General features: G+C 41.5%; 5 protein-coding genes across 7 annotated transcripts; 3 read left to right on the plus strand and 2 right to left on the minus strand.

Annotated features, from left to right (window-relative positions):
- Positions 1-43: 43 nt before the first annotated feature.
- Positions 44-1,358, plus strand: LOC135350084 (uncharacterized). The gene is made up of 6 exons (XM_064548795.1): positions 44-186; positions 253-340; positions 464-634; positions 751-875; positions 924-1,056; positions 1,118-1,358. Exons 1-6 carry the CDS (start codon positions 148-150, stop codon positions 1,219-1,221), a joined length of 660 nt encoding a protein of 219 aa, XP_064404865.1. The 5' UTR covers positions 44-147; the 3' UTR covers positions 1,222-1,358.
- Positions 51-2,392, minus strand: LOC135350086 (DNA-directed RNA polymerases I, II, and III subunit RPABC1-like). Its single transcript, XM_064548797.1, has 5 exons — positions 2,146-2,392; positions 2,020-2,081; positions 1,895-1,952; positions 1,547-1,847; positions 51-1,499 (listed from the first exon to the last, which is right to left on the minus strand). Exons 1-5 carry the CDS (start codon positions 2,289-2,291, stop codon positions 1,434-1,436), a joined length of 633 nt encoding a protein of 210 aa, XP_064404867.1. The 5' UTR covers positions 2,292-2,392; the 3' UTR covers positions 51-1,433.
- A 77-nt stretch (positions 2,393-2,469) lies between these two features.
- Positions 2,470-3,902, minus strand: LOC135350085 (ras-related protein Rab-30-like). The gene is made up of 3 exons (XM_064548796.1): positions 3,751-3,902; positions 3,423-3,596; positions 2,470-3,115 (listed from the first exon to the last, which is right to left on the minus strand). Exons 2-3 carry the CDS (start codon positions 3,594-3,596, stop codon positions 2,648-2,650), a joined length of 642 nt encoding a protein of 213 aa, XP_064404866.1. The 5' UTR covers positions 3,751-3,902; the 3' UTR covers positions 2,470-2,647.
- On the plus strand, positions 3,884-8,785 carry LOC135350041 (pre-mRNA cleavage complex 2 protein Pcf11-like). 3 transcript variants are annotated; one of them, XM_064548734.1, is made up of 15 exons: positions 3,884-4,167; positions 4,404-4,532; positions 4,649-4,831; positions 5,136-5,261; positions 5,310-5,468; positions 5,631-5,804; positions 5,893-6,150; positions 6,244-6,778; positions 6,839-7,016; positions 7,159-7,333; positions 7,500-7,545; positions 7,857-7,963; positions 8,189-8,287; positions 8,417-8,452; positions 8,614-8,785. In XM_064548734.1, the coding sequence occupies exons 1-15, from the start codon at positions 3,994-3,996 to the stop codon at positions 8,683-8,685; spliced, it is 2,451 nt and encodes an 816-aa protein (XP_064404804.1). In that variant the 5' UTR covers positions 3,884-3,993; the 3' UTR covers positions 8,686-8,785. The 3 variants fall into 3 exon arrangements, with proteins under 3 accessions (XP_064404804.1, XP_064404805.1, XP_064404806.1); XM_064548735.1 differs by having other exon boundaries at positions 5,310-5,456; XM_064548736.1 differs by having other exon boundaries at positions 4,649-4,810.
- Positions 8,786-8,854: 69 nt separating this feature from the next.
- On the plus strand, positions 8,855-20,800 carry LOC135350035 (AF4/FMR2 family member 4-like). Its single transcript, XM_064548728.1, has 18 exons — positions 8,855-9,123; positions 11,665-11,704; positions 11,977-12,060; positions 12,340-13,236; positions 13,360-13,401; positions 13,540-13,676; positions 13,785-13,836; positions 14,102-14,290; positions 14,455-15,773; positions 16,007-16,295; positions 16,469-16,543; positions 16,651-16,730; positions 18,316-18,363; positions 18,552-18,624; positions 19,019-19,048; positions 19,230-19,476; positions 20,280-20,331; positions 20,562-20,800. Exons 1-18 carry the CDS (start codon positions 9,101-9,103, stop codon positions 20,626-20,628), a joined length of 3,744 nt encoding a protein of 1,247 aa, XP_064404798.1. The 5' UTR covers positions 8,855-9,100; the 3' UTR covers positions 20,629-20,800.
- The last annotated feature ends 159 nt before the right edge of the window (positions 20,801-20,959 follow it).

A 20,959-nucleotide genomic window follows, 5' to 3' on the forward strand; every position in this document is an offset into this window, starting at 1 on the left:
TGTTCACGTGATCCTCTTTGTTTATTGGGATGTCCCTGCTGATCACAGCATTTTTACTCACTTGTATCGTACAAGCAAGAATACAAGCCTTCTTTTGTTATTACCACGTACCTGGACTGTATTAATATAAGAGAGTAGGTAACATTCATGAGCAGTATGGCTGAGACAGAGCAAGTGCCCCTGTTGGTAAGTTTTGTTTTAATTCAAGCTAAAAAACACCAAATCTATTTATTTTGTTAACCTTTTTCTTAGGAAAATGTCAATGAAATGGCTCTATTTCCTCCTCCTTCATATCAACCCATGGCCAGTCTGCCAGAAGAGACAAAGACAAAGGCAGAAGGTACTATTAAACCTGGTATACACATGTATTATATCATGTCACACACCTTGCCTATATATTTTAATATACATGTACCACAAGAAGTTTCACATGTAAAACACCGTACACACACACATACTTCAGTGTATGAAGCAGACAAAGTGATTCCTCTTCCATCATATGACCAGTCTCAGAAGTACGAGCAAGATGGAGTGCTGGAAATGGAGGAGGATGAAGAACCAGAACCTACACAGAGTCTGTCTGTTATGTCCAAACCTCCAGGAACATGCCTAGACTTCACAATGTTTTTCTTATGTGAGTTACCTTAGTACATGTATGCTGTGTATGTATTTAGAAGGATATACCCCTTAGTATAGTATTATAGTACACCAAGAGCTATACTACACATACCTGTGTGTTTCATATTGTAGTGTGCTGTTTCTTTGGACTGGTTGGTTTCATCTTTTCCATCTGTTTCGCATTTACCATTGCTGCTGAGTCCGGGGCTCTGACAGGTCTCGGACTGGCTCTCATCTTCAAGCTCTTTGCGTTTGAGGTGATTATGGGAAGTTGTGTATAGAGTGTTTATGCTATTCACTTTCAGACCTATGACACTGTGAATTTCTATAATGGAAGCTGTGAGATGTACTATGGCACAACAGACCACACCAAGGAGCAGTGTATGAAGAGACTGTTCTACCTAACTCGTCTGCTTTTCTGGTTCATGGGAATATTTGGTGGGTCTAGCATATACCCATAAATACTATTGCACTGCTAACTCCCATTTTGCTTACACAGGATTGTACCTCTTCATCAAAGGGTTTCACCGATATGCAGCCTCACGAAAACTACGTATGCAGCTGGTAATCCAATCCCCAAGTGGTTCTGTGGACAGCAGCTAAACCAGACATTCTGAATGAACAATGCATGTAACTGCAGTACATTAGTGTATACATGATATCCCTCAGTCTTCTGTTTACATATAATTAAAATACATGTGCTATTTGAAGCTCAGAATAATTTTCATTGTTAGCATAAATATTACAAACAACTTTGGAAGACAAAGCAGAGTAACAATTAACAGAAAAGGAACAGCATACAAAAGTGAGCAATCTTACTGGACTAGTCTGTATGTGACGTATCTCCCAGCTGTTTCACTGGGCCTGGTGATCCGCACAACCTGTACGAAATATGACATAGTGAGATTAACAGAAAGAAGAAGGTTACCTGGCCTCTCTTCAAGCCATAATATCGAGCTATGGGATCACTCTGTTGGATCCTGGGTAGTTGGTGCTCCTTCAACTTGTAGCGAGCAAGCAACTCCTTTTTCTCATCAGGTGTCATGACAACATGCTCTGGTACCAACTCGTGTGCTATGACATTAATCATCAGCTCAGCTTCTCGGAAAGTTTCTAGGGTATATTTGGGAGCCATGTCCACTAGTGACTGTTTGGCAGATGGCGTCATTCCAGTTTGAACCACAATAATTGCTCTGGAAATTTTTTCTTCCTGCATTCGTTGACAGTACCTGAATCAGAATAGTAAACAAGTGTGTGTGTGCACCGTCAATTTTACTGTTTGATGGTCTTGATTCCAACTTTGGCCTCTTCAGGAAAAAACACAAACATCTGATCTGTGTGGCCACACGTCAGTTTACACATATTGGAGCGGGTGGCTATGGTTTGTTTAATGGTCGTTACCTGTTGGATCATCATGGTGAGCAACAAGAATAGAAAGCTCGGCACGAGATGGCTTTCCTTCACTGTAAGTGTATGTACCGAATCCGATTGATCAGAGGGGAATTGTATTTAAAACTATATATATACCTGGGTCGATCTCCAAACACCCGCTTGAATTCGTCTAAAGTTTGATCCAGCTCATCCTGAGTTACCAAATAACCTCTATCATGACACATCTGCATGATGGTCTTCCTTATTCTCCACAGATTATATGTCTCAACCTCGTCATCCATGAGAACTGTCTATTAGTCGGTCAGCACTGGTTTATCAGATCAGAGTGCACAGTTTAAAGAGTTTTTTGACCCAAGAGTTTTTTTGTTCATGTGAGTAGCCTCGATTATAGGCCGCTAATAAGCATTTCGGTATACATGTACATGTATAATTATGTCATGTTTATAATAATGTCCAGTGTTTTTGTTGCTTCAATCTCATCAATTCACAAAACATCACAACTTAGTAAATATACGAGAAAAAAACATTGCATGTCAATCAGTACAAACAAGGGGATAATCTACATTCAAACATGCGAGGTTATAAAGAAATGCGAAGCAAGTAGTGGAACATCTAATGTAACTACGTATACTTGCCACTAGCAACATCCACCACCACTATTCCCAGAAGATTGTTCATTCTTTTGTGTCAGCGAGACTGTATTTGGTTGTTTTGCAGAGCCACCACCCCCACCACTTGAGTGACTCTTTAGCTTCTTGTCGACGTGGGACTCACGAAGGGATTTAGCAAGCTGTAAAAACAACTCGTCAATGTTATCAGAGTTTTTTGCAGATGTCTCCAGGAAGGGCATGTCATTCTCTGTCGCAAACTGCCTCCCCAGTTCTGCCTGAATTTCTCGGTCTGTTCGATCGCATTTGTTGCCAATTAGTATCCGATGAACGCTATTCCCAGCATACCTCTCCACCTCAGAGAGCCACTCTGGGAGATTTCTAAACGAAGTGGCACAGCCAATGTCGTACACGAGAACAATGGCATCTGCACTCCGATAGTAGCTCTGTGTGATGGTACGAAATCGCTCCTGTCCAGCTGTGTCCCATATTTGAAGCTGTGAATGTACGAAACAAATCTTAATAAGGGAATTGATAGATGAAAATGAGTTTTGGCTTTTAATAATGTGATGCCCAAGTTCTAGTGTTTCTTTATGCATATCACCAGGAGTGTATACACTCCTGATATCGCATAAGTATACACTAAGTTTAATATTAACACTTAAATATTAGGAACACAAACAGTGAAATTACTTTCAATTCTAAAGACGCAACCACAAAGCACTGGGGCTATCAAAAGGAAGAGATTCTACAATAAAACATGCAGGATATTCTAGCACTACATAATAACATATTTGCACATACCTTTACAGCGCTACTCCCTATTTGTAGCGTCTTGATGCAAAAGTCAACTCCAATAGTGGGTATCCCGGCAGAAGTGAATATACCATCAGTGTATCGTCTAACAATGCTTGTTTTCCCAACTCCAGCATCCCCAATCAATACTATCTTGAAGAGATAGTCGTATTCTGTATCCATCTGAGGGAAAACAAAATAATACATGAGAGACACTTCAGTCACAGCCAAACCTAAAATCTTACATACAGTTACTAATTAAGACTATTAATAAACAGGGCTTAAAAACAACTCATACGTATTACAAGTATTCACACCAAATAAAAAGCCAACCTACTTGTCTTTATGTCTTGAAGAGCATCCAAAAAGTTACTTGGTTTTCCTGATAAGACAGTATAGTACAGAATGGTTGGCTTGTCAAGTCAGCTCATGAACTGATGATTTCCGGTCACATGTGACGTTGACCTTTTGACCTTGGACACGTGAGCTATCTACCTGTCATTCTTCAAAATGGCTGCCTGAAGTTGGATTCCTGTTGTCGAGTTATTCATCACTACTGGGTCTTTCAGTGGATGAAATTATGGCTAAGCTGTCGAGTACTTCGGTTGAAAAGTCACTGAAGGCATTCAGCGCGTCCCTGGAAGACCTAACGTTCAATTCCAAGCCCATCATAGATGAGTTGACAAGATTCGCCGGGTCCTACAATCAACTTGCTCCTCAGGTGGTCCAGAGAGTAGAAGAGCATATTCTGGAGGTAGAATGGACACTTTTATGTAGCTATTCTTTTATTTTGTTGTGCAACTATAGTATAACCTTTCATGTTCATATCAAAGCCACGTCTATTATTTGTGCTTGCCCGTGTATGTATATGGGAGAAATGCATAGGCTGTATTTGTTAATAATAAAAGTACTGGCGAAATAGTGCAATTCTCTCAGTGTATAATGAAAGCAAAAAATAGCACTAATTTGTTTTTGTGTTTTGATTGGCAGGTTCGTCCTGATAAGAAGCTCCCTTCTCTCTACCTGCTTGATTCCATTCTCAAAAATGTCAAGGGAGAATATTTACAGTTGTTCTCAAAGAACATCGTTCATATTTTCTGTCACTGTTTTGAGAAATTGGTATGCCGAACTTATTATAATTATACGTATGTGCAGTAAATACATGTATGATTATGTATTCCACATACCTCTCTTGTGCACCGTACCCATAAGATCAGATTATTCCCCCCTCACAGGTCAATCCGGATTCCCGCAAAGCTCTGTACAAGCTCAGACTGACATGGCCTCAGTACATTGAGAATAGAAAGCTGGCACTTATTGACAAGCATGTGAAGGCCCTAGACCCAAACTGGCCAGTGACTGCTGTTCAAGAGGACCCTCCTAGCCCGACCATATTCGTAAATCCAAAGTTCTTAGAGGCGTGTAAAATCTAAATATCTGTGTATGGATGTACATGTATACTGTACCGTAGTCGATGTAAATACAGCACAACTCTAATTATGCAAATCTTTCGCCCATAATTATGTAGTACCATCATGTAAATTCATTTGTTTTGTGCATAGTCTCATGAACAAATAGGAATTTTTTTCTGGCGCTATAATTACAATAAGCATTTGGGAATCCTACATTTAGTTGTACATAGGTTTGTGGTTTGTGTGTATAATATGATAATTGTATTTGTCAACATGAATTGATCATTATTTTGTTGTTCCTTTCCAACAGCCTTCTGGCAAAAGCAGTAGTGTACCCAACAAGACTAGTTCAAGAAACCATGATCCCATCCCTGTGAAGAATCGCTCATCTCCAAAGCCTACGATACCTGTCACTGTGGAAGTACCTTCCATTGAGGTAAGAATATGAATAGTTTGGTTTGTTACTTTCCATCTACATAATTAGAAGAAGAGTTCTCCAAGGAAAGTCCACAGCAAAAAAAAAGAAGTACAATTAACAATTCAAGAAAAACGGAAAAAATTGCTCCAAGAAAAAAAATCTCAAAGGATTAAGCAGCAACAAGAAGCCCTGGGTCTTTCACCAGAGAGAAAGGTGAAGGAAATTGTAAGTTACACATGAGTTATAAAGGGGTGTACGTGTATATGAGCTGTCTATATCAGCCAATTAAAGAGATCTTGGCAACTGGTTTGTGGATAGCCAGTGGGAATGTTGGCAAATATGAAAGCTTTGATCTCAATCACTATTGTCATCTTCCTGCCACTACAGAGGAGAGGAGGAGAAAGCTCTCGCACTCCCCCTAGGAGTCGTGACGTTAGTCCCCTCACAGTGCCCTCCCCTCGAGCCAGGAGTGCCAGCCCTCGCACTATGGCAGACAAAAATTCTGCTAGCACCACTAAGCTTTCAAGTCACCCTGGAAAGGTCAATACTGATACGAAAGAGGTAGGTCCATGTATACCGTCTTTGGTGTCACACACCTATATCTATGCTTCCTGAAGTGGTAATGATCATCGCGTCTACTTTTGTATAGGTAACCCCTCCACCTGAGAAACGGCCCAAGCTTGACCCTGACCAAGAGCACAACCCTGAGCCTAAACCAGTTGTCACTGACCCAAAAGAGGTGGCTAGCAATGAAACTGCTAAGATGGACACTGATGCTCCTAAGATGGACACCGGTGCTACATCATCTGCTGACATAGAACATAGGCCTCTCAAAGGGTCACATTTACAGTTGGACGATATTCCACCTGAGCTATTGCCTAAGCACCATGAGCTCATTCTAAAACAGGTGAGACCTTGGGAATACTAATGGCCTGGGAAGTGTATGCTACAAGTCCAAGGCAGTATTTCAGACGTCAAAACATTGGTACATCCTTTGCAGATACAGGCACAACTCAACAGTGGTAGTCTGAGTTCAGAACAGCACAGCACGCTCTGTAAGCAATTGGACCATCTCTATGAACTACAAAACCAAAAAGAAATGAGCATAGCTAAGACCCAAAAGGATGCTGAACAGACAGTTGATAATAATGATAAACGTAGTGTTCCTTCAGACGAATTCATTAGTTTATCTGGCACCAATTCTGATTTACCCTTTTTTGTTGATGCTCATGGTAGTAGTAGTAGTAATAATAATTCTGATTTCGGCCCCAATCAAGATAGTCACCATGACTACCGTGGTAGACCACGTCCACAGAACAGGTTCTATTCAAGGCGTCCACCTCAAGGTCCATACAGAGGGGACCCCAGACCACCGTTCAGAGGGAGACATAGACCACCATGGCCCAACAGGAGACCAAGAGGACCCTCTGGCCGTTACTTTAACGAGTTTGATGGACCACCCCCTCACATGGGCCGTGGAAGAGGTCGCATGATGTCTGGCCCACCCCCACCCAACTGGCAGGAATCACCACAAGGTGTCACTATACAATGTATTAAGTACTTTGATGTGCTGTATGTTGAACTGTGTGTTGTAGGTGGAAGCTACCCTCCTCACGGATCTGCTCCACCCCCTTCGGTGGACGTCTCCAATCTTATCAACCAACTGGTAGGCTATGGTATGATTCGATCAGATGGCAGCGCCAAGGGTCAAGATGTCAAGAGTGCTCCAGCTACTGTTCCTACTCTCAGCTTCACACCAGCTACCCTCAAACAGTTAGTAGACACATTCTGTATGCGTGTGAAAATTATTAGCACATGTGGTCCATCCTTTAACTGTTGAATTCTGTCTGTCCACCTCTTCCAAAGTCCACACTTGTGCATGCATTATGGTTAGATGCTTTTTGCTCCCCTCTAGGAGATACAGTGCTCTCATTGATGTGCTTCACGTTGGGGAGCAGTGTGGCACTTGTGGCATTCGGTTCTCAAGTAGCTCTAGTGAAGAGTATGAGAAACATCTGGACTGGCATTATAGTCTCAACAGGAGTGAGGGGCAAACTAACACCTCTCGAAACTGGTTTATCCATCCAGAGGTGAGTACACCCCTTTCACATTGTACACTTGTTTGGTTGCGTGCTCTGTCTAGCATGAAACACCATGTTTTTTTATGACCTGTTTGGCCAGATGGATATAATTATTATTATTATTGTGCAAAGGAGTATCGATGGCCTTATACATGTGTTGCTTTATCCTTTACAGGACTGGCTCAAGTTTGAAGAGCTTTCAGAAGATTCTCAAGAGAAAGGTATAAGTGCATGTGTTGTGTTTCAGGCTAATATACTAGGGGGATAGTCACACGTACAGTGACAGTAGAGTGTATGCATTGCCCACAATGTGTCTCTTTGCCATGCATTTTAATTGCTTTTGTACTGTGTGTAAACCATCCTGCCCACTATCCTGTTTCAATACATGTAGCTCATATATGCATATACGTAACAGGTTACAGTGCATATACTTGACGCTGGACCTGTTATGTATTTTGTAAGTTTCCATGCATTCCTTTCGGATTAACTTATACCTTTAACATTGTCCCCTCTATATGTATCTTCCTGGCAGAGGCCACACTGAAGCCCCCTGGTGAGCCCTTAGAAGAGGAGGAAGTGACAGCTTCTAGTGGAGAGGCAGTCAGTAGCTGCCTGGTACTTTTAGGGGAGGATAATGAGGTGTGTCTGTAGGTAGCGCAACTATGTTGACTAACAACACATCCAGCCATCACATTGGCTATTGTACGTAGCACTCCCATATGCTGTAATCAGTAGCAACAATGTGATTAGTGAACCTTAAAATTACATTGATTTACTTAGTAACTTAGTAACTAGTAAGTTACCACTGGTAACAGCTGCCCACATAATTGCAAAGGTAATGGACTTTTCTGGTTCACTTAATAGGTGTGTACCATCTGTCAAGAGCCATTGGAACAATTCTGGGAAGAGGACTTGGAAGAATGGCACTATAAAGACGCAACTAGGATTCAATTATCAGGAAAGGTGACACATTAAATGTTTTTAACACAAGGCTGTATATACACAGTATACAAACTAAAGTTATTGTCCCTGCTGTTGGGGAACTCAAGGAGGGATTCTTACTGTTTGTAATTCGTTTCCTTTTCCCTGCAGCTCTATCACACATTCTGCTTTCAAGATGCTAAAGAGGTAAAAAGTCATCACTAACTCACCAACACATGCATTATGCACCACTAATTAATATTCATCCCTGCTTGTGACTGATATTTGATATCGTCAGTATACTATCCCCTTACAATGTTTGTTGTGGACACCTATAAACACACTGGGCACTGTAATGTCCCTTGCAGGACGACCTCAATGCAAGCAACAACTCGGCGCAACCGTCAAGCCCTGAAGTGAAAGTACTGGACAGTCAGTGAACAATTCAGGGCAATAGCTGCAACTTTTATTTATGGCTGTGTATTAATTTTGTACTTGTACTATAATTATTCATGCGTAATAATGAATTTCCCTTACAAAGTACAATGATGGTCACATCCTCTGACGCATAAGCCGTCATAGTGATTGTGTAATAACTCAGGGGCTTACTCATTTTGACTGCCACCTTCTTCAAGGCCCGTCAAGAATCTCCTACTAGTAGTTCCTTGATGGGTATGATCGTGTCTATCTGCTGTAAGTGTTGGAATAGCTAGCTTCTACCATCCATCTCTAGGACTAATGATTCACTGATCAAGTAAACCGGAGCTCTCAATTCGGATAGCGTGTGTATTGTGATTGTCTGCTGACTAGCTACAGATCCCGATTGGTCGTTAATTGTAGTGCTAGAGCTGTAGCATGGAGTCTGATCACAGAAAGAGGTGAGTAATTCTTAAAAGTACAATAACATGACTGTATTAACAGTTTTGTCATACCAAATGATCCATGTATGTAAACTTAAGTGATAGTTATAGATGATGTCGATGGTGTTATACTTATTTTTACAGTTGGGATTTGCATCGGCAATAGCATTGCCGATGCAACCAATACCAGTTGAGACTATAATCATATTATCTTGTGGAATGTTTTATCTTTCTGTCATCTTCTCCAGTCTATTTGGTTGTTTGTTGGGCGATGGTGGGTGGTGTATTTGTGAAACCTCTTAAGTTTCTTTCATGGCTTTAAAACACATTCTGTAGTCTGTGTATATGTGATTATGCATATGTGGGCACTTCATTCTCATGTGTGGTGAGATATGATCAACAAGTGAAAATTAATGGTTCCATAACTAACTGTCTCGGAAAGTGGTAGTTACGGGTCATTAACATGTGTCAGTTTCCAAAGAAACACAATAATTATAGACTCTTGTAGGCATCATTAGTTCCTAGCTGGTCTGTCCAACACTTTAAAACCTGTTGCATTCATTGTCTCAATGACATTAGCCTTCTCTCGCTTTAGTGGGAGCTTATTGACCTTATATGGCAATTCTGGTCTTCTATATAATAATAATTATGAGAGCAATGTACAGTACGTACATGTACTGACTCAGAAGTAGAATTGAAGTGAGAATTCTTCCCAAAAAATACTTCCCAAAAATGTTACTTACTTGTTGGTATTTGCTTTTTCCTGCTTTAGTACTTACTTAGTACCATCTTAATTAATATTGCTAGTATGCCTGCAGTTTATGGTTTGCAGCGTTGCAAGCAGGACAACAGTTCAGGGTTGCTCCATTTCCCTTGTCTCTCTCTTTGATATCCTTTGTGACACTTGTATAAACTCTCTGTGAGCTGTAACACATTGAACCAATTGCTTGTCCCTCGTGCTAAAGGCACTTGAATAGCTAGAGATCCTCCAGGATAGAAGACACATACATGGTACTTACAAATTGTGCTGCTTCTTTGAATATAAGGAAAGTTTATATTCACTGCATGTACATGTGGTTAGTAATCCATGTACTCACTCTGAAGTGGCTGTAGTGATTTTGCCCTTACTTGAATTATTTTTTTAATGCACATTTTTTGGCTAATTTAAAAGTGCTCTTTTCTAAGAAAAGCTCTCTGGTAGCTTAATTGTATTGTTATACATACAAAGTAGTAGCTACACTATATATTCATTTGTGGAAAGTTTCACTTCCTCTGTTTGTTTTGGTTGGAGGCCTCCCCCACTAGACAAACAGGGGAACTAACAGAAGCTGAAAAGAGTTTCAACATTCGTAATACAACCAAGCACACAGCTGTTATAATTATGTATACGATAGAGATTGTGTTTCATTGTTGCAGCTATATAGTGACACTTAGTTCTGTCTGTAATAGTTGTGGTGCATTTGTATTCCAACCCTGTATAGAGTTACACTGTCTACAGCTATTCTCCTAGTGGGCTGAATTCACTGTATTATGTGGGAGTTTGTACTTGTAAGCCATTCAAGCTCACTAATGGGGCTGTATCGCGTGCTGGCTGAGATTCTTTGTAAAACCAACCATCTGCTTTAATAAGAACTCTCCCCTCTTTGTTGATACCCAATGCTACAGTGTTCACATAGCAGGTAGCCATGGGATACAGTGCATGCAGCTGTGCCATAGTGTGATTATAGCTTGCCTTAATTGTTGTCATCCTCTGATGATCTCCTCGTCAAGTGTGTTTCCACTAAAGACTAGGCATGCTTGACTATTGTTGAGACTTGTCACAAATGTGACTTTTAATGTGTGTAGTTATTCACACTCTGTAGCCACCATAGAGCAAATTAAACACTGCACTAACCTCTGATATAAGCTGATAGAAATGCATGTTAATGCATGGTTTTTTGAGTGTGTATTGCATGCACACTGCTTTAAATAAACAATGTTGTTTAGCTCTTTTCTATCTAATGGTGCTTATGGTGATTTGATTGACCAGCTGTCATAGCCAAATAGTCAGTTCCTGTGGGATTTAGATTGCTACGTTTCCTTGGTCACCTAGCTACCTATCTATACGTGTAGTTTCAGCTTGTTGTCCAAGTTTAATAGTTAACTGTATTAATTTCCAGTTAATAATTCCATTTTTCCAATAATCAGAATCAGCTGATCATGATACGAGTGCATGACTGTATAATTAGTACTTGACAGTGTAAAGAGGCTACAGCATGTTGACTACTTATGAACTATTGTTCGCAAATGTGTAGTTGTGGGCTTGTACATTTATGTAACATTGTTTTTTTTCCCCACAATAGCAGTGTATAGTGAACTAGTCCCAGGTGTTTGTGGTGTGCTCTTATGTTTTGATAACAACCCAGCAGGTGCTGAGAAATTGTTGAGAGGTCTTCGGGAACTGCTACTTTAGCAATTAAACTGTTGATCATAATAATTAAGTGTCACAATTGCTTTAATTTGTATACACACGTGCTATGTATGCATGTGTAGTCAAATTTACTTCTGCACAACATTCAGATCAAAGGAACTGGAACAACAAAAGAGAAGAAACATGCAGGTATAATAGGGTATGTGTCCTTTGAACTTTAACCCAGATATTACATAGCAAAATAGACACTCATCCTACTTTGAAGCCATAATACACCCTCACCGATTGTTGTGGCACTTTTGACATTCTTATAGCCATAATTATTATGCACTTCCTGTTAACCCACCGATGCTTGTAGGAGTTCTTGTTGCACCTTTGTGTATAGACTAGTCCACCCACTTGTTTGTCAGCATGCAAACACCTTTGTGTGTATATATATAGTCATATAGTGCCACATACAGGCTGGGAACTCAAACAGTAAACCACCACGAGAGCCTCTCTTTGGGAAGCCCATTGAGAAAAGGGGTGGTGACGACAGGATACAGGTAAACACTCGCTTTATGAACATTTGTACTTTAGTTGGTTAGTTCTGTGATAATACGTTCAGTTTACTGATCCAGCTATTGGTATTGCCCTGCTTGTCCTAACGGACACTGAATCTTTTTACTTCTAAACTGATACAACTGTATAATTATATATTTCAGCTGCTCAGTTCAACTCAGTCTGTTAGCAGCTTACATGCATGTATGTATATAGACTGTAATAAATTATCTGGGTTTGGTCTTACTGCTTTGCCGTTGAGTATCTTTTGTATTGTATTGTAGGAGATCCTTGGCAGCTACAGAAACTTCCCTTCAAACTGGGAAGCCCAGCAACGATGTTTGGGTGTGGCTGATTCCAACCCCAGCACACCACTCGCTCTTAGCAAACAATCCAATCCTTTCAACTCTATCAGTACTGCCTCCTCGTTAACCAGTTCAAGTACAGGGGCTGCCTCGTCAAGACACCAGGTGGCCGAGCCCCCTACTGGGCAGTCAGTACCCTCCCTGAAGCGAGAAAAAGGCAGCAGGGCAAGCTCCAAGCTTCCCAAACCTGATTCTAGGACTAGTACGGGGAGCACTGGCAAAGGGAAGGTGGTCAAGACTGAGGACAAACCTATATTACAAACCAACACACTTCTCGTTAAGAAGCCCAATAAAGCTGCTATTAAGCCGCACAAAGCTTCTCAGAAGAAGACCTCCCCAAGCAAAACATCTATTCGCAGTAAACCCAAGGTCAAAAAGTCACATTCAAGCTCACAACTTCATACTTCATCTGACCTTCCTACATCTGAGCTCCACACTTCGACAATCTCCTCCCACAAACCCAAAAAGCATCTCAATAACGTTCCATCGACTGTACTACAAATGTCCTCCAGCCCTCTGTCGACTTACAACACGGCGGCATCTTCCATTAAGAGAGTCTCCAGTGCTGGTCCACTGTCTAGTAGGACTGAGGTTAAAATCGAACCGACTGACGTGGCTAGTAAGGCAGCAAAGAAGAAAAAGAAAAAGAAGGTGAAGAAGGAATCTTCAGTTGTGGCACCTGTGGTTGCTGAGTCACTTGATGGTCATGTGATTGCTGAGTCTGCTCCCACCACCTCACTGAGAGTCCAACTGCCAAAACAGAAGAGACCTCTTGAGCTTCAACTTGTGGCCGATACACCTGTCAGTGTCAGTGAGGTAAATTGCTATATGTACATGTTTGGCAACGAGACAGCTAGTCAGTTGTCTGTAATGCATGTGCTAGCATTGTACATTGTTTACTTGTTAGTCATAGGATGTGCACCTGTGCCTTCTATGCAGGATACAACAATGGATGCTGAGAGTGTATCCACCATGCTCAAGGTATGCTGAACCGAATAATATTGTGTTACATATGTATGACATGTACATGTATACCTCACACGCAAACACACACACGCACACACGCACTCACACATAGCACACCACACACACACACACACACACACACACACATCGTAGGAGCTGATGAATCCTCTCCCATCCACCTTGGTCACCCCACTCCCCACTCCAGTCAAAGCCCGCCCCTTCATATTCCCTCCTGCTGTCCCAAAGCTACCTACAGTTACTGAGATCAGACATTTTGTTGAAACCAAAAGGTGAACCAAATGTTGCAACGTACGCTATGACTCATGCTTTTGTTTGGACTGGTCACTAGTTGTTTTCGGTGTTTGCTGTTGCATAACAATGACCTCACATTACCACAGCCGACCGTGCAGCTCTAGCAGCGAAGAGGGATTACAAGACTCCAAAAGCAGGGTAAGTTACTCACGAAACTAGTGCATGTATACTCACAGGCTATACTGTTGTGTTAGTGTATGTAGTATGTGCGTGCATACGCCTGTTCATGCAATGGGTTTGCATGCTAGTCTCTTTTCATTGCATGCCCATTTTATTGTCTTCGACAATTTGCACATTTTAGTGCACACAATACGTGTGCTAGTGGACTAAACTGCAAGGGGAATCTAAGGGAATGTTGTACAACATAACACGACATTGATGTTGTATCACTGTAAACTCCCAGGAAGCTTTGGCGACAGCTATCTCCACACTAGAAAACAATATGGCAACAGAGACTGATCACACCCACTTACATATGGCCCCACCCCCCCATCAGCGGGTGAGGTCAAGTAGTAGTAGCAGCTCAAGTGATGATTCATCATCTGATTCTAGCAGTGACGGTGAAACCGAGGAAGATGATTTGGACCTTTTGGTGAGTGTTAGTTAGAATGTGAGATGTTTCTAAGATGATCCCTTACCAAATTCAATAATTGCTCACTTTCCTGTAGGATTGTTAACCAATTATCAATCATAGCTCTGCTGTGGCTTGTATGAACTTTGCATTGCCCTGTTAGTAACACATGTGGTATCCCACAGCTCTCCAACCAGATGTCCGTACCTACTACCACTATCACGCCTATCAAGACGACCCCTCCTCGAAGGATATCACAGCAGATCATATCACCGCTAGCACTTGATGAATCTGCTAACCTCTCTCCTGCCCAGAGCAAGACTTTTATGCACTTCCCTCAGACAAGCACAGGGTTTAACCCTCAAACTAGCACAGGATTTAACCCTCAGACGAGCATTGGATTTATCCCTCAGATGAGCACGGAATTAAACCCTCAGACGACCACTGGATTTAACCTTCAGGGTAACGCTGGATTTAAACCTATAAATTCTGAACAATCTAGAGGTGGATTGGAGGCTACTGATGTTGCTATGGACTTTAATGTCAGTGATAGCGATAGCAGTTCTGGTTCCAGTTCCGATTCAGGCTCTGAGTCCGATTCCGAGTCTAGTGATTCTGAAGAGGAGTCTGTTGTCCAACCGAACAAAGTTATAACTCAATCTAACCATAGAACCAATCTAAACTTGTCTCGAGGCTGTGAGGATGGGTTGATGCCGTTCAACAGCTCCGGGGGATTTTTGGAAGGCACAGATTTCCTAACTGGATTAAGTAACATTGAAGCACCGTCAAACAGCACAGGTCAATCAATCACTTCACACACAAGCTACCAAGCAGTTGGCTCTGAATCTCTGCAACCTTCCGCTGTCACTTCTATTCCCATCACAGTTGATATCACATCTACTGTAGTTAGTCCCACACCTGTACCGGCCCCTGGTATTGATATGCCGGCTGTCACTACTCAACTTAAGAGAAAGAACTCGTCTTCCCAGAGAACAGCTAGGAAGGCCCCCAAATTGACAATCAAAGAGGCTGCTACGGCTTTCCAGACTCAAGATACCCGACCCTTGGCCAAGAGAACGATTAGCATCACAAGTTCAGAGTACCACTCGGAAGAGGGGGAAGTATCTTCTGAAACAGAGGATCAGTCCGTCTTTTCTATGCAATCAACGGTGTCCACTTCAACCAATCAGATCACTCGACCCGGACAAAGTTGCGTAGGGACACAAGGAGTGCCTTCATCTAACAAGGAGCACACGGAGAGTTTTGTTGTCCGCTATGCCCTCGCTGAGCTCAAGAGAGTGCCTGATCAGCACAAGCCAAAGGCTAAGGTGGAGCCATTCAGACAGACCACGGACAGTCGTACAAGGAGCAGACCCCCTGAATCAGAGCCGATGTCGTCAGATCGCCATGACGATCCCCGTGGCCTAGGACGGGAGAGAAGTGAGGGGCGGAGCAGAGATGGCTACACCAGTGTCAGTGGCAGCAGGCACAGAGACGAATACAGGTACTGTACATGTAATTATAGTGTGTGCTCTTCTAGACTATTACGTGTGTTTATATACGTATACATGACTATAATATTGTATGCATCTAAGTGACTGATAAAAGCGTTTAAAGTCCTTGACAACAATTCAATATTGTGTACATGTAAATTACTTGCACTGTTATACACCTGCAAGAACACTGTTTGAATGTGGAAGTACATGTACAATAACATATGGTATTTTGTGCCCTCAGTCGCTCTTACCACCGTGACCGTTCAAGTGATCGTCCACGCTCTCACCGTGGGGCTAGTCGTTGGGAGCGCGAGTCCTCTCGGGATAGACGCTACCCCCCGGATGATCGGCACCACTCAAGTGGACGTGGCTGGGACCGTGGCGAGTATGACTACTGGACAGACGATCATAGCGACTACGGAGGTGAAAGGTCACGAGGAAGGGGCGGGCGGTATGGCGTAGAGAGTCAGAACTACCCTGAGAAGTACATGTCAGAAGCTCGCAGGAAAAAGCACGAGGCTGACAAGATGGTGGGTACCTTTTGGGTGGCTATAATTATTATAAGTATGTACTGTTACATGTGCTGCATGTGTGCTGCATGTAATTGGAGATTTCGCTGCTTATACTTCAACCACCCATTGTGATGGGCTAACTGAGCATGACTATATTGTTCTGTACGTGATATTAATTATTTTGCATGCAGCCACACAGTGTGGAGAAGGCAAAAGCTTACATGGAGTCAGTGGTCCTGTTTATGAAGTATGGTGATGCCACAGAGGTGAGGACGGCTTGAAATACTGTTATCTCGATCTGTACATACTGTTTTATACATACTGGATCGACATGCTCATGCAGAGAATTATACAAATTTCGTTCATTCTATAGCAACAAAGTGAGTCCTCAAACACGGGTGCTAAGAAGACTAGCGCCTTCAGAACTTACAGCGAGACTGTTGCAATGATAAAGTGAGCTGCTCATGATTTTCTGGGTCTGTTAATTGTGTATGCATGGTGGTGGCAACCAAGTAGCTGAGCAGTTCAAAGAGAATAATTCCCCCACTCATAGTGTGTGTGTGTGGTTAGTAGGAACAATAGCGATCATCGTGTTTAGGTCTACATGCCAGTGTACAATCTTTGTTCAGTTTGGCCACTTGCCAACTTCTACCTCCAAAGCTAACATTGTCCATTGTTTGATGCATATTGGCTGTACAATTTTCTGTATTGGCTTTTTGTATGTACTAGGCTGCCAAATATATTTTATCATTCCTTTGATAATTGCAGTTAGGTAAAATTAATATCTAAGACTCTACAATGTACAGTACAAATATATTAACCATTATATCATAATTACATGTATGATTGATCTACATGTACTTTAGATCCCACTTGTGTGTGTTTAGCAGGGAATTATGAGCCATAATCTCATAGTTTCCCAGGGAATTATAAGCTTGAGGGCATAAAGTACAAGTATAATTTTTTTGAATGCACAGAAATGATAATAAAGCTGTAGCTAGCTGCATGATAATTAGCTATGGCTGTTCAGTTTTTTCACTACCAGTTTCTATAGCGTTTGCTGGGTTGATGGTAGGGTTCACCAGTATCTTTTCTTGTCTCTACGAGGAACACTAAGAGCCAATGATTATAACAGTTCTGGGTCCATTGTCACAAGCATGAAAGCATGTCTTCAACTTGTAGTATTTGTCAACTTTGTCCTCCTGACTTCTGTTTCTATCCTGCAGTCATGTTTCAAACAGTAGACTCCCTGTGTCTTTTTGGGAGGGAACGATAGTGCACTGTAGCATTGCTGCAAGCTGTTCCTTGCTAGCTAGCCGTACATATAAGAACAGTTTACTGAGAAGCTTGAGCTGGGGGTGGGGCTTGAGTGCAGAGAAAAGAGGAGGCTGGGCTCATTTGTTGCAGAGTGCTTCCTGCACAAGGTGGAGTCACTAGTTGTCCATTCTAATGTTGAAGCAAGGCCAATGCAAAGGTTTTTTTAGCAGAGAAGCAGAAATCATCTAGCTTGTCAAAACGAGACATTTTCAAAAATAAAGCTGTTGCTAAGGCTTGCTGCTTTTATAGATACACTTCTTGCCTGAGGCAGCCAATGAAAAGTGGGATCTAAATCAGTTAGCACATGTGCATTCGGTATCTATGGTTATAGTGTCCCTTATCCCTCGGGCAAAGCCCTCGTGATTGGGACACTATAACACATAGATACCTCATGCCCATGTACATCTATAACATAGTACAACACTCTATAATAATTATGTGGCATTAGGTAACTTAGTATCAATCTACCATAATACTATGTTGCCAGGTAATTACCAAGCCTCTAAGTGCCCTGGGAATGAAGTGGTCACCCATACACTTGCAAAAGCCATAGGAGCTAATTAACAGTCTCCTCCACATTTTCTGAAGTAATATGCGTGTCTATAATAATTTTCTTAAAATTGATGGTGATCGAGAATACGGTACCAGTCTTACAGCCACCCACTTTTGGTCACTGTAGTTCTCTCTAGTTATACACATAATTATTTGTTTTTGGCCGCAGGTACTGTCAAAACATGGCTAATGACTGCAAGCCTCTAGTTGTTTTGTGGTGAGTTATCTGCAATAATTTTTTTATGTATCGACATCATTATCGATCACTGTGCATTTACATGTGTGGGAGCACACACAGAGACATGCACCTCTTCAACCCTATACATGCGCACACAGAGACATGCACACACAGAGACATGCACCTCTTCAACCCTATATATGTACCATGCACACAATAAATTGCAGTATGAGGTGTCAAAGTGTTCTACTCTGGAGAATGTATCTGATAAAATTGCCTGCAGCTTCAACTATACAACAGGTACTCACATATGTTATGGTTAGCGCATTAGCACTTCAGGTTATAGTCTTCCTTAAAATTCTTCTTGTTTTCATTCGAAGCTGATTATTCAATGTGTATAATAAGTTGTTTCCTAGGCTACAGCTTAGTGCTTGAAATAATGCAATACCTATCCATTACATTTGTAGTTGTGTTGTTTATTATTGGCATATTATACATTAAGTTATGCTGATTAAGTTGTTTCCCAAGCTCCAGCTCGGTGCTTAAAATATTATAATCACTATCCATTAGTTATGTTGCCATACTCCATTAGCCATACGGGTGCATATAATAGTATAGTCAGTTGTTTCCCAGGCTACATGTCTAGTGCTGGAAATATTGCAATTATACTATCCATTATGCACTACACATGCAGGAGCTTCAAGAATACTTTATTCCACCTAAGGTATGTACTGTGTAAACACTTAACAGGGCTTTCAAATCCACCATGTTAGCTAGTTCTAGCTAACATATAATTATTATAATATTCTAATAATTAATAATATTCTAGTAAATATAATTATGATGTAGCCATATCTACATGTACGCAGTACGTTCCTGACACTGAAAGTTGTAATTGTTTTCAGGGCACACAAGGGAAGTCCCCGTATCCAAACAGCTCCTCCCCCCTCCCGTCCCCAGCCAGTGTGGGCAGCACCACCAGCACCGGTAGTGGGGGGTGGACGGCCACTCAAGACCCCTCCCCTTCCGGCTCAGCCACCGTACCCAAACACATTGTGAACAAGGCCACTGAGCACCTCACTATATCTGGCTATGTCAGTAACAGCGTGGAGTTGTGGAAGACCAGCGAATCGCTCATGAGCCAGTACAGAGGTGTGTGTTCATTGCCTACATATGTACTGTAATAACTAACTATACATGTGCCTTTTGTGAATGTGGCCATGCATACATTCAAAAACATGATCAGTGAGTTTACTGAGATAATTAATAGTTGCTCAATGATCGATCGAGTGGCCAGTTTTTAGCACAACTGGAGAATGACCACCAGCTTCTTAAATAATGTATGTAATCAGAGTGTGTTATTTAGAAACACAACAAATTTACAGACCCTATTTCCTAACACATGTAATAGTATAGTTTTGACTTCTGTAACTGGAAGTATATAGTCCAATTACCCCCCTCCCACTCTTTGTAGGTCATGATTTCCTGCTACAATAACATGATTTAAGCTGTATAATACACAAAGACTGATTGTGATGTATATCCGTTTCATGTGTATAGTCTCTGTGAGGCTGCACTGTTGGCAATACAAACACGATGTCTCATCACTGGCTTGTTACACGGCGCTCTTGTACAGTAGTAAACACCCACTCATACTTTGTGTATTCTGGGTGTGAGAGCACTAGTCTAGACAACTACGAGCCTTGAATATCCATATCGAGTAGTTTCATTATTCTTTGATTGGGCAGTATTTGGCTTACCTGATTTCAGTTGCTCCTATTTTGGCTACCCTAACTTTCCCTTTTTAAGATCGTGTTGCTACAATAGCTGATCACGAGAAACTAAATAGCTGTCATTCAATGAGGTATTATAATTATTCTATGCCTGATCGTCTTTTATTGTTGCTGCCATTGTTACAGAACTTTGAAGTGTTTATTCTCTTTCTTTGATTTCAGATTACTTCTCGAAGCATGACCACACAGCTAGTCAGAGAATGAGCCACCACAGGTACGTGCGTGGCCACATGACTATGCCTCAGGGCATTACGTATGTGCATGCATGATCGAGTGTCGTTTTAATTTACAAGACCTGTTATCAACAACTTAATTGCTCTGGCACGTAGATCACAGAAAATCATTTAAACTTGTTTGACATCAAAATAATTTGCAACACCCCAGCAGTTGTTTAGTTTGTGGTATGCATATCGTGTGATAATTGCATTCTCTTTTTTCCTGCAGCCCTGTGAGCCATGTTGCTACCTGGAGTGAGAAAGTCTTACGGAATATCAGATATAATAGTTACTAGACAGTATGGGTAATAAACATTCAACCATGACTCAGGTCTATAAAGTGTTTATGTGCACTTATTTTTGTGTGTCTTTTATGTTTTTCAGTTGCTGTAACAGGGGAGTCCTGTATGTATGTATGTATACTGTTCCCATTCTTAAATCATCGAGTCTATTGATTTTTGTTGCTTGTGCAGCTCTAAATTATAAATACAAATAATCATTACTGATTCCTTCGATTCGCTAGAATTATGTAGAATGGACATGCACTATGCATGCAGCACATGTACATAATTATTGACATGGGATAAAGTGTTGCAGCTGTCTTGCCAAACCTCAAAGTTCAATAGT

The sequence above is a fragment of the Halichondria panicea genome, chromosome 16 (genome assembly GCF_963675165.1).
Source record: "Halichondria panicea chromosome 16, odHalPani1.1, whole genome shotgun sequence".
Taxonomy (NCBI): domain Eukaryota; kingdom Metazoa; phylum Porifera; class Demospongiae; order Suberitida; family Halichondriidae; genus Halichondria; species Halichondria panicea.

Excerpts from the sequence above, each read along its gene's own strand:
- LOC135350084 (XM_064548795.1), top strand. The coding sequence starts at position 148 with ATGAGCAGTATGGCTGAGACAGAGCAAGTGCCCCTGTTG. Across the intron at positions 876-923 it reads TCAAGCTCTTTGCGTTTGAG|ACCTATGACACTGTGAATTT; the intron begins GTGATTATGGGA and ends ATTCACTTTCAG. Across the intron at positions 1,057-1,117 it reads CTGGTTCATGGGAATATTTG|GATTGTACCTCTTCATCAAA; the intron begins GTGGGTCTAGCA and ends TTGCTTACACAG.
- LOC135350086 (XM_064548797.1), bottom strand. The coding sequence starts at position 2,291 with ATGGATGACGAGGTTGAGACATATAATCTGTGGAGAATAAGGAAGACC. Across the intron at positions 2,082-2,145 it reads GTGTTTGGAGATCGACCCAG|TGAAGGAAAGCCATCTCGTG; the intron begins GTATATATATAG and ends ATACACTTACAG. Across the intron at positions 1,953-2,019 it reads TCACCATGATGATCCAACAG|ATCAGATGTTTGTGTTTTTT; the intron begins GTAACGACCATT and ends GTGGCCACACAG.
- LOC135350085 (XM_064548796.1), bottom strand. The coding sequence starts at position 3,596 with ATGGATACAGAATACGACTATCTCTTCAAGATAGTATTGATTGGGGAT. Across the intron at positions 3,116-3,422 it reads TAGGGAGTAGCGCTGTAAAG|CTTCAAATATGGGACACAGC; the intron begins GTATGTGCAAAT and ends GTACATTCACAG.
- LOC135350041 (XM_064548734.1), top strand. The coding sequence starts at position 3,994 with ATGGCTAAGCTGTCGAGTACTTCGGTTGAAAAGTCACTGAAGGCATTC. Across the intron at positions 6,151-6,243 it reads ATGAGCTCATTCTAAAACAG|ATACAGGCACAACTCAACAG; the intron begins GTGAGACCTTGG and ends CATCCTTTGCAG. Across the intron at positions 7,546-7,856 it reads AGAAGATTCTCAAGAGAAAG|AGGCCACACTGAAGCCCCCT; the intron begins GTATAAGTGCAT and ends TCTTCCTGGCAG.
- LOC135350035 (XM_064548728.1), top strand. The coding sequence starts at position 9,101 with ATGGAGTCTGATCACAGAAAGAG. Across the intron at positions 9,124-11,664 it reads GAGTCTGATCACAGAAAGAG|ATCAAAGGAACTGGAACAAC; the intron begins GTGAGTAATTCT and ends CACAACATTCAG. Across the intron at positions 19,477-20,279 it reads GCTCATGAGCCAGTACAGAG|ATTACTTCTCGAAGCATGAC; the intron begins GTGTGTGTTCAT and ends CTTTGATTTCAG.